The sequence below is a fragment of the Tachyglossus aculeatus genome, chromosome 22 (genome assembly GCF_015852505.1).
Source record: "Tachyglossus aculeatus isolate mTacAcu1 chromosome 22, mTacAcu1.pri, whole genome shotgun sequence".
In the NCBI taxonomy this organism is placed as follows: domain Eukaryota; kingdom Metazoa; phylum Chordata; class Mammalia; order Monotremata; family Tachyglossidae; genus Tachyglossus; species Tachyglossus aculeatus.
Genome location: NC_052087.1, coordinates 46989990 through 47005313, shown reverse-complemented (window position 1 = coordinate 47005313; position 15324 = coordinate 46989990). Strand labels below are relative to the sequence as shown.

Sequence of the window (15324 nt, the reverse complement as noted above, 5' to 3'; positions counted from 1 at the left end):
AAGGCCTTCTGGAGCCTCAATCTCAGTGCTTACAATTTTGAAGCAATACCTGTTTGCCCTGAAAGGAATTATGGGCGGGGGGAAAGGAGCATTATTTCAGGCAGTATTTCCGTTTAATCTTTTAATCTGGAGGGGTGATCAGGAAGGAAAGAGGGGAGGGGACAATTGGTTTGATGAGGTGAGACGGGATGGGACCAGAAGCATAGGTAACCTGTACTTCCCAAGCGCTTAGTCCAGTGCTCTGCACACAGTAAGCACTCAATAAATACGATTGAATGAATGAATGAATGGAGGGGGTAGAATTTGAACTAAGGCAGGAGATCTCCTCTTGAGATATTGCCGAGAAGGACAGGAGAGACGAAAAGGGGCCGGAGAAGGAAGGGATTGTAGAGGAGCCTGGAAGATTTTAGGGAGGCCATGCCTAATAGTATCAATTTTATCTATTAGACATAATAATAATAATAATAATAATAATAATAATAATAATAATAATAATAATGATGGCATTTGTTAAGCGCTTACTATGTGCAGAGCACTGTTCTAAGCACTGGGGGGTTACAAGGTGATCAAGTTGTCCCATGTGGGGCTCACAGTCTTAATCCCCATTTTACAGATGAGGTCACTGAGGCACGGAGAAGTTAAGTGACTTGCCCAAGGTCACACAGCAGACATGTGGCGGAGCCAGGATTCGAACCCATGACCTCTGACTCCAAAGCCCATGCTGTGGACAAGTCATTAGGAGTAAGAGATGGTGGTGATGGGGGGACCGGGTGTTTGACCGTAAGCTTCTTGGAGGCTTAGTATAAGCGCTTAGTACTTTGCTCTGCACACAGTAAGTGCTCAATAAATACGATTGATTGATTGGAGGCAGGGAATACGTCTGTTTATTGTTATATTTATTGTTTATTGTTTATTGTTATATTGTTTATTGTTATTGTGCCCTCCCAAGCGCTTCATACAGTGCTCTGCACACAGTAAGAACTCAATAAATACGGTCGACTGACTGACCGAGGAGGGAGTTAAAAGTTTGAAACAGCTGTCACGAGCAGTGAGTGTGAGAGTCAGTAAGGTCGGAGAAATATTGTTGCCGGGTTGCCAACTTGTATTCATTCATTCACTCATTCAATCGTCTTTATTGAGCACTTCCTGTGTGCAGAGCACTGTACTAAGCGCTTGGGAAGTACAAGTCGGCAACATATAGAGACGGTCCCTACCCAACAGCAGGTTCACAGTCTAGAAGGGGGAGACAGACAACAAAACAAAACATGTTAACAAAATAAAATAAATAGAATAAATATGTACAAGTAAAATAAATAAGTGGAGAAATATGTACTGTGATATAGTACATATCACATATATACATATAGACTGTGAGCCCACTGTTGGGTAGGGACCGTCTCTACATGTTGCCAACTTGTACTTCCCAAGTGCTTATAAGGTACAGTGCTCTGCACACAGTAAGCGCTCAGTAAATACAATTGAATGAATGAATGAATAAATACGATTGAATGAATTAAAGGGCAGGATGAAAGCAGGTGAAGATAAAGTTGAGGTGGATGGGGTCGACCTTTCATTCCTTCATTCATTCAATCGTATTTATTGAGTGCTTACTATGTGCAGAGCACTGTACTAAGCGCTTGGGAATTCCAAGTTGGCAACATATAGAGACAGTTCCTACCCAACACTGGGCTCACAGTCTAGAAGGGGGAGACAGACAACAAAACAAAACATATTAACAAAATAAAATAAATAGAATAAATATGTACAAATCAAATAAATAAATAGAGTAATAAATCCGTACAAACATATATACATATATACAGGTGCTGTGGGGAGGGGAAGGAGGGTCATTCATTCATTAATTCACTCATTCAATTGTATTTATTGAGCACTTACCGTGTGCAGAGCACTGTACTAAGCGCTTGGGAGGTCCAAGTTGGCAACATATAGAGACGGTCCCTACCCAACAGCGGGCTCACAGTCTAGAAGCAGCGGGTGAGAAGCAGCGTGGCTCAGTGGAAAGAGCCCAGGCTTTGGAGTCAGAGGTCATGGGTTCAAATCCCGGCTCTGCCACTTGTCAGCTATGTAACTTTGGGCAAGTCACTTCAGTTCTCTGGGCCTCAGTTCCCTCATCTGTAAAACGGGGATTAAGACTGTGAGCCCCACGTGGGACAACCTGATCACCTTGTAACCTCCCCAGCGCTTAGAACAGTGCTTTGCACATAGTAAGCGCTTAATAAATGCCATCATTATTATTATAGAAGGGGGAGACAGACAACAAAACAAAGCATATTAACAAAATAAAATAAATAGAATAAATATTCATTCATTCATTCAATCGCATTCTTTCTTCAGGGGATGGAACAAGAAGTAGGAAGGGGTTGGATGGGAATGAGCTAATGGAGATGAACAACATCTGAACGGCGTTGAAACTTCAGGGAAACCTACGATCACCAAATCGTTTCCAATCGGTGAATCTTTTCTCTGCGGCCTTGTAACTACTACTAGGCAGTACAAAGAGGTCTTAACCTATTCTTCTTAGAGCTGTCCAAATTGCAAAATAAATGGACTGAGCATCATTTTCATTTTGCTAGTCTTAAATGATTCCTAGTCTTGGAAGAGCAAGCCAAGTTTTATTAAGTAAGTTTACTATGATAAATCACACCTGTGAATTCTTCTTTCCTTCAAGTAAAAACACAATATTCCAGAATCTTCTATGCTATTGATCTCAATACCCCCCAAATCAGATGTGGTACTCGATTATCCACTACGCTCACACCCATTACTCCTCCAATAACATTTCGACAGATCCATTTTCTAGCCCTTTTCACTTGAAGAGCACTCTGCAAAGATGAAATAATTTATCTTCTGAGGGGAAGGATCATAGACCTAGACTGGAAATCGGGTCATCAATCAATCAGTGGCATTAATTAAACACTTTCGGGAAAGTACAATACAACAGAATCGGTAGATGAGATCCTGCCCTAAAGGAACTTAGAGTCAACAGATCATCCCGACGATTCATATTTAGACTGTGAACTCCCTGTGTGCAGGGAACATATCTACCAACTCTGCTGTATTCTCCCAAGCGCTTAGTACAGTATTCTGCACCAGTAAGTGCTCATTAAATATGATTGATTGATTTTATAAGGTCATTTGGTATCTTCTCCTCCTCGTCTCTCTTTCCCTTCCGCCCTCACCAACCTCCATCTCCCCGCCGAGTACACCTGATACAGCATGTACCAAAACACACCTGGGCAACATATTAGTCCTCTTGGCTACCATTAAATTTGGCTTATAAAACAGCTGTTACATAGCTTTCTTGAAAAAAAATTAAATGGAAATACTGCCTGAAATAATCCACCTTTCCCCCCCCATAATTCCTTTCAGGGCAAACATGTATTGCTTCAAAATTGTAAGCATTGAGATTGAGGCTATATGCCCAAATGCATGAGTTATAATTCTAGGTCATTTCAAGAAAAGGAAAGCAGAGAACGTACAAAAGAAAAGCCTTTAATCCGCCACAGAGAAATGTCCGTCGCTTGATAAAACACATAAGCAGAAATGAATCCAGAAATCACAAAGTAATAATAATAATAATAATAAAAATAAAATAATAATAATAATAAAATAATAATAATAATGGCATTTGTTATGCGCTTACTATGTGCCAAGCACTGTTCTAAGCAATGGGGGGGATACAAGGTAATCAGGTTGTCCCACATGGGGCTCACAGTCTTCATCCCTATTTTCCAGATGAGGTAACTGAGGCACTAAGTTAAGTGACTTGCCCAAAGTCACACAGCAAATGAGTGGTGGAGCCGGAATTCGAACCCATGACCTCTGACTCCCAAACCTGTGCTCTTTCCACTGAGTCACGCTGCTTCTCAAAATGAATTTATCAAATTAATATTTTTTTTCAGAAATACAATAATGTGTCCTTATATCAACTCATGCCCTTGTCTGTCTTGGAAGCTTTTTTGTTTTTTTCTGTCTAGAATAACATGGCTAATTGACTCCATTCCCCACTTCATTTTGTTTGTTTAGATCCAGCCCGAATGGGGGAGAAAATGGTGGGGCTGTTTTCCTTTAAAAAGGAAAATCATGAAATTGCCCCGACTTTAGAGTCCCAGAGAAGCAGGATGACCTAGTGGATAGAGCATAAACATGGGAGTCAGAAGGACTTGGGTTCTAATCCCTGCTCCGCCACTTCCCTGCTGTTATGTGACCTTGGGCAAGTCACTTCACTTCTTTGGGTCTCAGCTATTTCATCTATAAAATGGAAACTGTGACGGTAAGCTCCCTGTCCAAACTGATAAGCTTGTAACTGCCCCAGCGCTTAGAACAGTGCTTAAACCTGTATATATGTATATACCTGTATATATGCATATATCTTTGTATGTATTTATTACTCTATTTTATTTGTACATATTTATTCTATTTATTTTATTTTGTTAATATGTTTTGTTTTGTTGTCTGTCTCCCCCTTCTAGACTGTGAGCCCGCTGTTGGGTAGGAACCGTCTCTATATGTTGCCAACTTGTACTTCCCAAGCACTTAGTACAGTGCTCTGCACACAGTAGGCGCTCAATTAAGTACGATTGAATGAATGAACAGTGCTTGACACAAAACCCGCCAGTCTCACCTCCGCAACATCGCCAAGGTCCGCCCTTTCCTCTCTATCCAAACCGCTACCTTGCTGGTTCAATCTCTCATCCTATCCCGACTGGATTACTGCATCGGCCTCCTCTCTGATCTCCCATCCTCCTGTCTCTCCCCACTTCAGTCTATACTTCACGCTGCTGCCCGGATCATCTTTGTGCAGAAATGGTCTGGGCATGTCACTCCCCTCCTCAAAAATCTCTCCAGTGGTTGCCAGTCAACCTACTCATCAAGCAAAAACTCCTCACCGTTGGCTTCAAGGCTGTCCATCCCCTCGCCGCCTCCTACCTCACCTCCCCTCTCTCCTTCTCCAGCCCAGCCCGCACCCTCCATTCCTCTGCTGCAGCTAACCTCCTCACCGGGCCTCGTTCTCGCCCGTCCCACCGTCGACCCCCGGCCCACATCCTCCCCCTGGCCTGGAATGCCCTCCCTCCACACACCCGCCAAGCTAGCTCTCTTCCTCCCTTCAAAACCCTACCGAGAGCTCACCTCCTCCAAGAAGCCTTCCCAGACTGAGCCCCCTTTTTCCTCTCCTCCTCCCCATCCCCACCTGCCCTACCTCCTTCCCCTCCCCACAGCACCTGTATATATGTTTGTACAGATTTATTACTCTATTAATTTTACTTGTACATATTTACTATTATATTTATTTTGTTAATGATGTGCACTTAGCTTTAATTCTATTTATTCTGATGACTTGACACCTGTCCACATGTTTTGTTCTGTCGTCTGTCTCCCCCTTCTATACTATGAGCCCGTTGTTGGGTGGGGACCGTCTCTATATGTTGCCAACTTGTACTTCCCAAACGCTTAGTATAGTGCTCTGCACACAGTAAGTGCTCAAAAAATACAATTGAATGAATGAAAGTAAGAACTGGACAAACACCACCATCATCATTATTATTATTATTACTATTATTATTAATAATAATAAAATGGGGAGTAGGACTGTGAGCCCCATGTGGGACATGGACTGTGGCCAACCTGATTAGCTTGTATCTACTCCAGTGCTTAGAACAGTCCCTGGCATCCAGTAAGCTCTTACCAAAAACCATAAAAACAACAACAACAACAACAAAATTCTTCCTTTGTTTTCATTAGCCTGAGGATCGTAGAGAACAGAGCCACTGAGCCATTTATTCACTCATTCAATTGTATTTATTGAGCACTTACTGTGTGCAGAGCACTGTAATAAGCGCTTGGGAAGTACAAATCGGCAACATATAGAGATGGTCCCTACCTGACAACAGGCTCATTCATTCATTCATTCATTCATTCATTCAATCAATCATATTTATTGAGCGCTGCTTAGAGAAGCAGCGTGGCTCAGTGGAGTCAGAGGTCATGGATTCAAATCCCTGCTCTGCCAATTGTCAGCTGTGTGATTTTGGGCAAGTCACTTCACTTCTATGGGCCTCAGTTACCTCATCTGTAAAATGGGGATTAAGGCTGTGAGCCCCCCATGGGACAACCTGATCACCTTGTAACCTCCCCAGCACTTAGAACAGTGCTTTGCACATAGTAAGCGCTTCATAAATGCCATCATTATTATTATTAGTGGGGGTCATTTCAGTTCTTTGAGAAGGGGTACTTTTATGATCATCGTTGTGGGCAGGGAATGTGTCTGTTTTCAGGGCCTGGCACATAGTAAGCGCTTTACAAATGCCATCGTTATTATTGGCACATAGTAAGCGCTCAACGAATACGATCGATCAATCGACCGGTCATCATAAAGTGAGGTGTAGTGATCGCAGAAAGCGTCAGAAGATGCACAAAGCCACATTATGCTTGGCTTTTGTGTTCGCCTGGTGGGGTTTTGCATTCTAATGCTCATTTTATTTTGTGTGGTGCAGGGGGAGAGAAAAGGCGCTGTGATGTCTAAGAACATGTTGATTCTGAGCATCGTTTCTGCTCTAACATTAGGCACCAGTATAGAATTCCAAATCAGATGCTGTAACCTGACATTTTCCTCATTATTCTGCAGTTGATATTTAGCAGATGCTTTCTTCGAAGAAGATATGACCATATGTTGAAAGTCGGGCTAAATGAAGCCTTGATACCAAACACAGAGAGTGGAGTAGATTCTCTTAGAATCTGATGTGCGTTACTTTATGTTTTGTCTCTTAAACAAATTTTTTTTCTTAAAACAAATATGTATAAAGATTTTTATGCCATGCATATGGTTATGCATATTTATTGCCGCGATTCGGTTAATAATACATGCCTTGTCAGACTTGGCATTTGAAGATGAAATGTTACTCTTTGTATTTGTTGCTGAACTGTACTTTCCAAGCGCTTAGTACGGTGCTCTGCACATAGTAAGCACTCAATAAATTTGATATGAATGAATGAATGAAATAACTAAATGAATCAAATTTAGTTTTGGACTGTTAGAGACACTCTTTATTTTGGGCTTATTATATTGATTTTGGGGTATCGTACTGCAGTTGTTTATGAAGCCTGCTTTTGGATGAAGGGATTAATTAAAAATATTTGTATTTAGAAACTGGCAAGGTTTTTACCTGGGGAAGAGCAGATTATGGACAACTTGGGAGGAACTGGAAGGTTCAAGAGGAATGGAAAAAAAAGGAGCCGGATGAATCCCCACCTTACAAGGACTTCTCCAAGATGGTGCCCGTTCCCGTTCCTGACTTAACCGGAGCATCGGAGGTATATGTTACAGCATGTTTTAATAAGCTTTAATTAGCGGGGAAGTGGCTTTTTTGGTGGTTTTTGCCCTAAACTATACACTATGGGGAGTTTCTTTTATTCAGTCAGTTCACTCATAATATTTTTCTCTTCAAATTCTTGCAAGTTTGCATTCGTATTTAAAAAAGAGATCTGTTTCCTCTGGGAAACTGCTACTCTCCTATTCATTCATTCATTCAATCGTATTTATTGAGCGCTTACTGTGTGCAGAGCACTGTACTAAGTGCTTGGGAAGTGCATGTTGGCAACATATAGAGACGGTCCCTACCCAACAGCGGGCTCACAGTCTAGAAGGGGGAGACAAGACAACAAAACAAAACGTGACCGGTGTCAAGTCAGAACAAATAGAATTAAAGCTAAATTCATTCATTCATTCAATCGTATTTATTGAGCACTTACTGTGTGTAGAGCACTGTACCAAGCTCTTGGGAAGAACAAGTTGGCAACATATAGAGGCGGTCCCTACCCAACAATGGGCTCACAGTCTAGAAGGGGGAGACAAGACAACAAAACAAAACGTGACAGGTGTCAAGTCGTCAGAACAAATAGAATTAAAGCTAAATTTATTCATTCATTCATTCAATCGTATTTATTGAGCACTTACTTTGTGCAGAGCACTGTACTAAGCGCTTGGGAAGAACAACTTGGCAACATATAGAGACGGTCCCTACCCAAGAACGGGCTCACAGTCTAGAAGGGGGAGACAGACAACAAAACAAAACATGTGGACGGGTGTCAAGTTGTCAGAATAAATAGAATTAAAGGTAAATGCACATCATTAACAAAATAAATAGAATAGTAAACATGTACAGGTAGAATAAATAAAGTAATAAATCTATACAAACATATATGCAGGTGCTGTGGGGAGGGGAAGGAGGTAGGGCGGAGGGGATGGGGAGGAGGAGAGGGAAAAGGGGGCTGAGTGTGGGAAGGCCTCCTGGAGGAGGTGAGCTCTCAGTAGGGCTTTGAAGGGAGGAAGAGAGCGAGCTTGGCGGATGTGCGGAGGGAGGGAATTCCGGGCCAGGGGGAGGATGTGGGCCGGGGGTCGACGGCGGGACGGGCGAGAACGAGGCACAGTGAGGAGGTGAGAGGCGGCAGAGGAGCGGAGGGTGCGGGCTGGGCTGGAGAAGGACAGAAGGCCTGCACACTTTTCTCCTGTAATGCCAACCTTCTCACTTGTGCCTGGAGCTTTTCTGTCTCGCCGCCGACCTCTCGCCCATGTCCTGCCTCTGGCCCGGAATGTATTCCCTCCTCAAATCTGACAGACAGTTACTCTCCTTCCATTCAAAGCCTTAATCAATCAATCAATCAATCAATCAATCGTATTTATTGAGCCCTTACTGTGTGCAGAGAACTGTACTAAGTGCTTGGGAAGTACAAGTTGGCAACATATAGAGACGGTCCCTACCCAACAGTGGGCTCACAGTCTAAAAGGGGGAGACAGAGAACAAAACCAAACATACTAACAAAATAAAATAAATAGAATAGATATGTACAAGTAAAATAAATAAATAAATAAATAGAGTAATAAATATGTACAAACATATATACATATATGCAGGTGCTGTGGGGAAGGGAAGGGGGTAAGATGAGGGGGATGGAGAGGGGGGCGAGGGGAAGAGGAAGGAAGGGGCTCAGTGTGGGAAGGCCTCCTGGAAGAGGTGAGCTCTCAGTAGGGCCTTGAAGGGAGGAAGAGAGCTGGCTTGGCGGATGGGCAGAGGGAGGGCATTCTTTTAGACTGTGAGCCCACTGTTGGGTAGGGACTGTCTCTATATGTTGCCAACTTGTAATTCCCAAGTGCTTAGTACCGTGCTCTGCACACAGTAAGTGCTCAATAAATACGATCGATGATGATGATTCCAGGCCCGGGGGATGACGTGGGCCAGGGGTCGATGGAGGGACAGGCGAGAACGAGGCCTAACGGTGAGGAGATTAGCGGCAGAGGAGCGGAGGCCTTCTCTGACTTCTTATCCCACACCCTTCTGCGTCACCCTGACTTCCTTTATTCACCCCTCCACCCCCACAGCACTTATGTCCAGATCCGTAATTTATGTATTTATATTAATGTCTGTCTCCCCCTCTAGATTGTAAGCTCAATGTGGGCAGAGAATGTGTCTGTTTTATTGTTGTGTTGTACTCTCCCAAGTGCTTAATACAGTGTTCTTCACTCAGTAAGTGCTCTATTAATATGGTTGATTGATTGGATGCTTTATTTTAGTCTTCTGCTTTTTTAACCCTAAGACTTCAACAACAGATTGGACGCTCCTCTTTTATGGTATTTGTTACCCGCTCACTATATAATAATAATAATTGTAATAATGATGGCATTTGTTAAGCGCTATGTGCAGAGCACTGTTCTAAGCACTGGGGGGGATACAAGGTGATCAAGTTGTCCCACGGGGGGCTCAAAGTCTTAATCCCCATTTTACAGATGAGGTAACTGAGGCTCAGAGAAGTGCAGTTACCTGCCCAAGATCACACAGCAGACATGTGGCAGAGTCAGGATTCACACCCATGACCTCTGACTTCAAAGCCCGTGCTGTTTCCATTCATTCATTCATTCAATCATATTTATTGAGCGCTTACTGTGTGCAGAGCACTGTACTAAGCGCTCCACTGAGCCATGCTGCTTCTCTATGCCACACACTATACTAAGTGCTGGGATAGATTAACCTGAAGTTAATCAGGTTGGACGCAGTCCCGACTCCGTGGCACTCACAGTCTTAATCTCGTGGCTCAGTGGAAAGGGCCCGGGCTTTGGAGTCAGAGGTGATGGGTTCAAATCCCCATTCCACCAACTGTCAGCTGTGTGACTTTGGGCAAGTCACTTCACTTCTCTGGGCCTCAGTTACCTCATCTGGAAAATGGGGATTAAGACTGTGAGCCCTCTGTGGGACAACCTGATCACCTTGTAACCTCGTTTAGAACCGTGCTTTGCACATAGTAAGTGCTTAATCAATGCCATTATTATTATTATTATTAATCTTCTCGACTGTGAGCCCGCTGTTGGGTAGGGACTGTCTTTATATGTTGCCAACTTGTACTTCCCAAGGGCTTAGTACAGTGCTGTGCACACAGTAAGCGCTCACTAAATAGGATTGAATGAATGAATGAATGAATGAATCTCTATTTTCCAGATGAAGTAACTGAGGTCCAGAGAAGTGAAGTGACTTGCCAGAGTCACACAGCAGCAGACAAGTGGCAGGGTCAGGATTAGAACCCAGATCCTTCTGATCCCCAGGCCCCTGCTCTATCCACTAGACCACACTGCTTCCCCTGGAGGGATCGCATCTACCAGTTCTGTTGAATTGTACTCTCCCCAGTGCTTAGAACAGCGCTCTGCTCACAGTAAGAGCTCCATAAATACCACCGATCCATTGACACGTACAGAGTTTTCTGAATATTTTATGAGAGAAACTAGGAAAGGTAGCCCTCCCAGCTGAAGCCATTTTAATGGCGTGATTCTCTCTGCACTCAAAGCATGTTGACTAAATTACAGAACTAGCAATGTGCCTGCAATTACCGTCAGGCTAATTACAATCCTAGAGGGGCTTTTGAACCCAGGAGATCTGACCGTGCTCTCCTTTCTCATTTATATAGGACATTTCTAACTAAATGTTGCACGGGAAGGGGCGGGGGCGAGGGAGGAGAGGGAAGGAAGGAAGAAACCCACCAAAGACAAAAGCCAACGAACGCAAGTTTGGTTCTCCCCTCAAAAGCATCCATCACTGACGTATTCGTGTTTCTAATATTTGAAATAGGGTCATCTGCTTGGTGATAATATTTCCTTCAGTAGTTTCAATCAGGAAGTACAATTTTTGCCCCATTTGTTGTTTCAGGTACTTTTCCAACCACCCCTTTCCTAATTCCTCCCTCTGGCCTGTAACTCCCCGTGCTTCATATCTGACAGGCAACTGTTCTTTCCCCCTCTAAACCTTATTAAAAATCATGTCTCTTTCATGAGGCCTTCCCTAAGCCCTCATTTTCCTCTCTTTTCTGCATCACCCATGCACTTCAATCTGTCCCAGTTAAGCACTTGATAGTCACCTCACCCACTGCCCCGCAACACTCACACACATGTATTCATAATTTATTTTAATATCCATCTCCCACTCTACACTGTGAGCTACGCTGGGAGGGAACGTGTCTACCAGCTCCGTTGTATTATGCTCCCCAAGTGCTTAGCACAGGGTTCTGGACACAGGAAGCACTCAATAAATTGCATCCGGTTCAAATCCCGGCTCCGCCAATTGTCAGCTGTGTGACTTCGGGCAAGTCACTTAACTTCTCTGGGCCTCGGTTACCTCATCTGTAAAATGGGGATTAATAATAGTAATAATAATAGCATTTATTAAGCACTTACTTTGTGCACAACACTGTTCTAAGTGCTAGGGAGGTTACAAGGTGATCAGGTTGTCCCACGGGGGGCTCACAGTCTTCATCCCCATTTTACAGATGAGGTCACTGAGGCCCAGAGAAGTGAAATGACTTGCCCAAAGTCACACAGCTGACAAGTGGTGGAGCTGGGATTTGAACCCGTGACCTCTGACTCCAAAAGCCCGGGCTCTTTCCACTGACCCACGCTGCTTCTCCAGGGACAACCTGATCACCTTGTAACCTCCCCAGCGCTTAGAACAGTGCTTTGCACATAGTAAGCGCTTAATAAATGCCATTGTTATTATTATCATTATTGATTGATATTGATCGACTTCCTCAAGTTGCTTAAGCCTGACCCTTATGAGACATAAGGCATGTCTATATTGAGGTTTTTAATCAGTCAATCAATCAATCGTATTTATTGAGCGCTTACTGTGTGCAGAGCACTGTACTAAGCACTTGGGAAGTACAAGTTGGCAACACATAGAGACTGCCCCTACCCAACAGCGGGCTCACAGTCTAGAAACTCTTAGGACTATTTAAATGTCTTGATTTTGACCTAGAAATAATCCCTGTGGTACTTGTTAAGCACTTACTGTGTGCCAGGCACTGTACTAAGCGCTGCAGTGGATACAGCATAATCGGGTTGGACACAGTCCCTGTCCCCCATAGGCCTCACAGTCTTAATGCCTATTTTACAGATGAGGTAACTGAGGCCCAGAGAAGTAAAGGGACTTACCCAAGGTCACACAGCAGACAGGTGGCAGAGCCGGGACTCGAACCCGGTTCTTTTGGGCATCCAGGCCCGGGCTCTGGCCACTAGACCACACTGCAGAAAGCCCCTGGGCTTTTGGTTTCCCCTGGAAATTTATCTTTCTTCCTATTAGCCCTCTAGTTCTTGAGGGGAAATAGGGAGTTTCTTTTGGTAATTCCTCTTTATAGCCCTCGTTCGCTCCTTTCATTCACAACCCCTCAGTGCCATGACACTTATACATGCCCGTAATTGCATTCATTCATTCAATCGTATTTATTGAGCGCTTATTTACTGTACTGTACTGTACTAAGCACTTACAGAGCGCTGTACTAAGCGTAATTTATTCATTTCTATTAATGCCTGCCTCTCCCTCTAGACTGTAAGCTCCCTGTGGGCAGGGAATGTGTCTACCAACTCTGTTCTATTGTACTCTCCCAATCTCTAGACTCTTTACCTGCCTCGCCGCGAGCCACTGCCAAGCCCAGCTCGTTTTCGGCCAAGGTGAGGAGGTAGTTGGACTGAATGTCGCCTAGGGAAATTTGGCCCCATCCGGCGGGAGAAGGAAAATCGTGTGTCCCGGGTTCAACAGCCACCCTGGCAGGCTGTTTGAGGAATCTAGGAGCGCCATTCTAATAATGATGGCATTTATTAAGTGCTCACTATGTCCAAAGCACTGTTCTAAGCGCTGGAGAGGTTACAAGGTGATCAGGTTGTCCCACGGGGGGCTCACAGTCTTAATCCCCATTTTCCAGATGAGGGAACTGAGGCCCAGAGAAGTGAAGTGACTTGCCCAGAGTCACCCAGCTGACAATTGGCGGAGCCGGAATTTGAACCCATGACCTCTGACTCCAGAGCCCGGGTTCTTTCCACTGAGCCAGGGCGTTCAGAGGAGACGGAAGTATGCGGTGATATTGGTCAGAAGGCTGATGCTCATCATTCATTCATTTATTCAATCATATTTATGGAGCGCTTACTGTGCGCGAAGCACGCTACTAAGCGCTTGGGAGACTACAATACAACCAAAAACAGACACGTTCCTGCCCACAACGAGCTCACAGTCTAGAGGGGAGGCAGACGTTAATGTGAACAAGCAAGCAAACAAACAAATAAATAAATAAATTCATCAGGGTGAACTACTACTACTACTAATAATAATGATGGCATTTATTAAGCACTTCTAAGTGCCAGGGAGGTTACAAGGTGATCAGGTTGTCCCACAGGGGCTCACAATCTTAATCCCCATTTTGCAGATGAGGTAACTGAGGCACAGAGAAGTTAAGTGACTTGCCCAAAGTAAGGGAATGTATCTACCAATTCTATTGTATTGTTTCCTCCCCGGGTTTAGTACAGTAGCACTAAACTTCTTGTGGGCAGAGACTGTGTCTACCTGCTCTGTTATGCAGTGATTATGGTACTTGTTAAGTGCTTTAGTGCCAAGATCCACCCTTTCCCCCTATCCAAACTGTTACCCTGCTCGTTCAATCTCTCATCCTATCCCGACTGGATTACTGCATCGGCCTCCTCCTCTCTGATCTCCCATTTTCGTGTCTCTCCCCACTTCAATCCATACTTCACGCCGCTGCCCGGATCGTCTCTGTGCAGAAATGCTCTGGGCGTGTTACTCCCTTCCTCAAAAATCTCCAGTGGCTACCAATCAATCTGCGCATCAGGCAGACACTCCTCACCCTGGGCTTCAAGGCTGTCCATCCCCTGGCCCCCTCCTACCTCACCTCCCTTCTCTCCTTCTCCAGCCCAGTCCTCACCCTCCGCTCCTCCGCCGCTAATCTCCTCACCGTACCTCGTTCTCGCCTGTCCTGCCATCGACCCCCGGCCCACGTCATCCCCCGGGCCTGGAATGCCCTCCCTCTGCCCATCCGCCAAGCTAGCTCTCTTCCTCCCTTCAAGGCCCTACTGAGAGCTCACCTCCTCCAGGAAGCCTTTCCACACTCAGCCCCCTCCTTCTTCTCCCCTTCGTCCCCCTCTCCATCCCCCCCATCTTACCTCCTTCCCTTCCCCACAGCACCTGTATATATGTATATATGTTTGTACGGATTTATTACTCTATTTATTTTACTTGTACATATTTATTCTATTTATTTTATTCTGTTAATATGTTTTGTTTTGTTCTCTGTCTCCCCCTTCTAGACTGTGAGCCCACTGTTGGGTAGGGACCGTCTCTATATGTTGCCAAATTGTACTTCCCAAGCACTTAGTCCGGTGCTCTGCACACAGTAAGCGCTCAATAAATACGATTGAATGAATGAATGAATATGCCGTTGGGTCGTTCCCAACCCCCTAGCGACCCCATGGACACGTCCTCTTCAGAATGTCCCATAGTCTGTCATAAAGTCATTCTGGGATGGGTATCCGTAGAGTTTTCCTGGTATAGATACAGAAGTCGTTTACCGTCACTTTCTTCTGTCAGTGGTAGTTATTGAGCGCTTAATCATCATCATCAATTGTATTTATTGAGCGCTTACTACGTGCAGAGCACTGTACTAAGCACTTAGCACTGTACTAATAAATGCCAAGCATTGTGCTGAGAGCGTAGAAGAGTACAATACAGTAAAGTTGGGGGATGTGATCCTCGCCTACTGGGAGCATGCAATCTAGAGAAGCAGCGTGGCTTAGTGGAAAGAGCCCGGGCTTGGGAGTCAGAGGTCGTGGGTTCTAATCCCGACTCCGCTACTTGTCAGCTGTGTGACTGGGCAAGTCACTTCACTTCTCTGGGCCTCAGTGACCTCATCTGGAAAATGGGGATTAAGACTGTGAGCCCCACGTGTGATAATAATAATAATAACAATGGCATTTATTAAGCGCTT

General features: G+C 44.5%; 1 protein-coding gene across 4 annotated transcripts in view; it reads left to right on the top strand.

The window, feature by feature from the left end:
• The window catches only part of SERGEF (secretion regulating guanine nucleotide exchange factor), a 316021-nt gene that overhangs the window by 74659 nt on the left and 226038 nt on the right, over positions 1–15324 (top strand). For all 4 annotated transcript variants that reach the window (XM_038764503.1, XM_038764502.1, XM_038764500.1 and 1 more), the window contains one exon: positions 7166–7332. In XM_038764503.1, coding sequence (XP_038620431.1) covers positions 7166–7332 — 167 coding nt within the window. The remainder of the gene's footprint in view (positions 1–7165; positions 7333–15324) is intronic.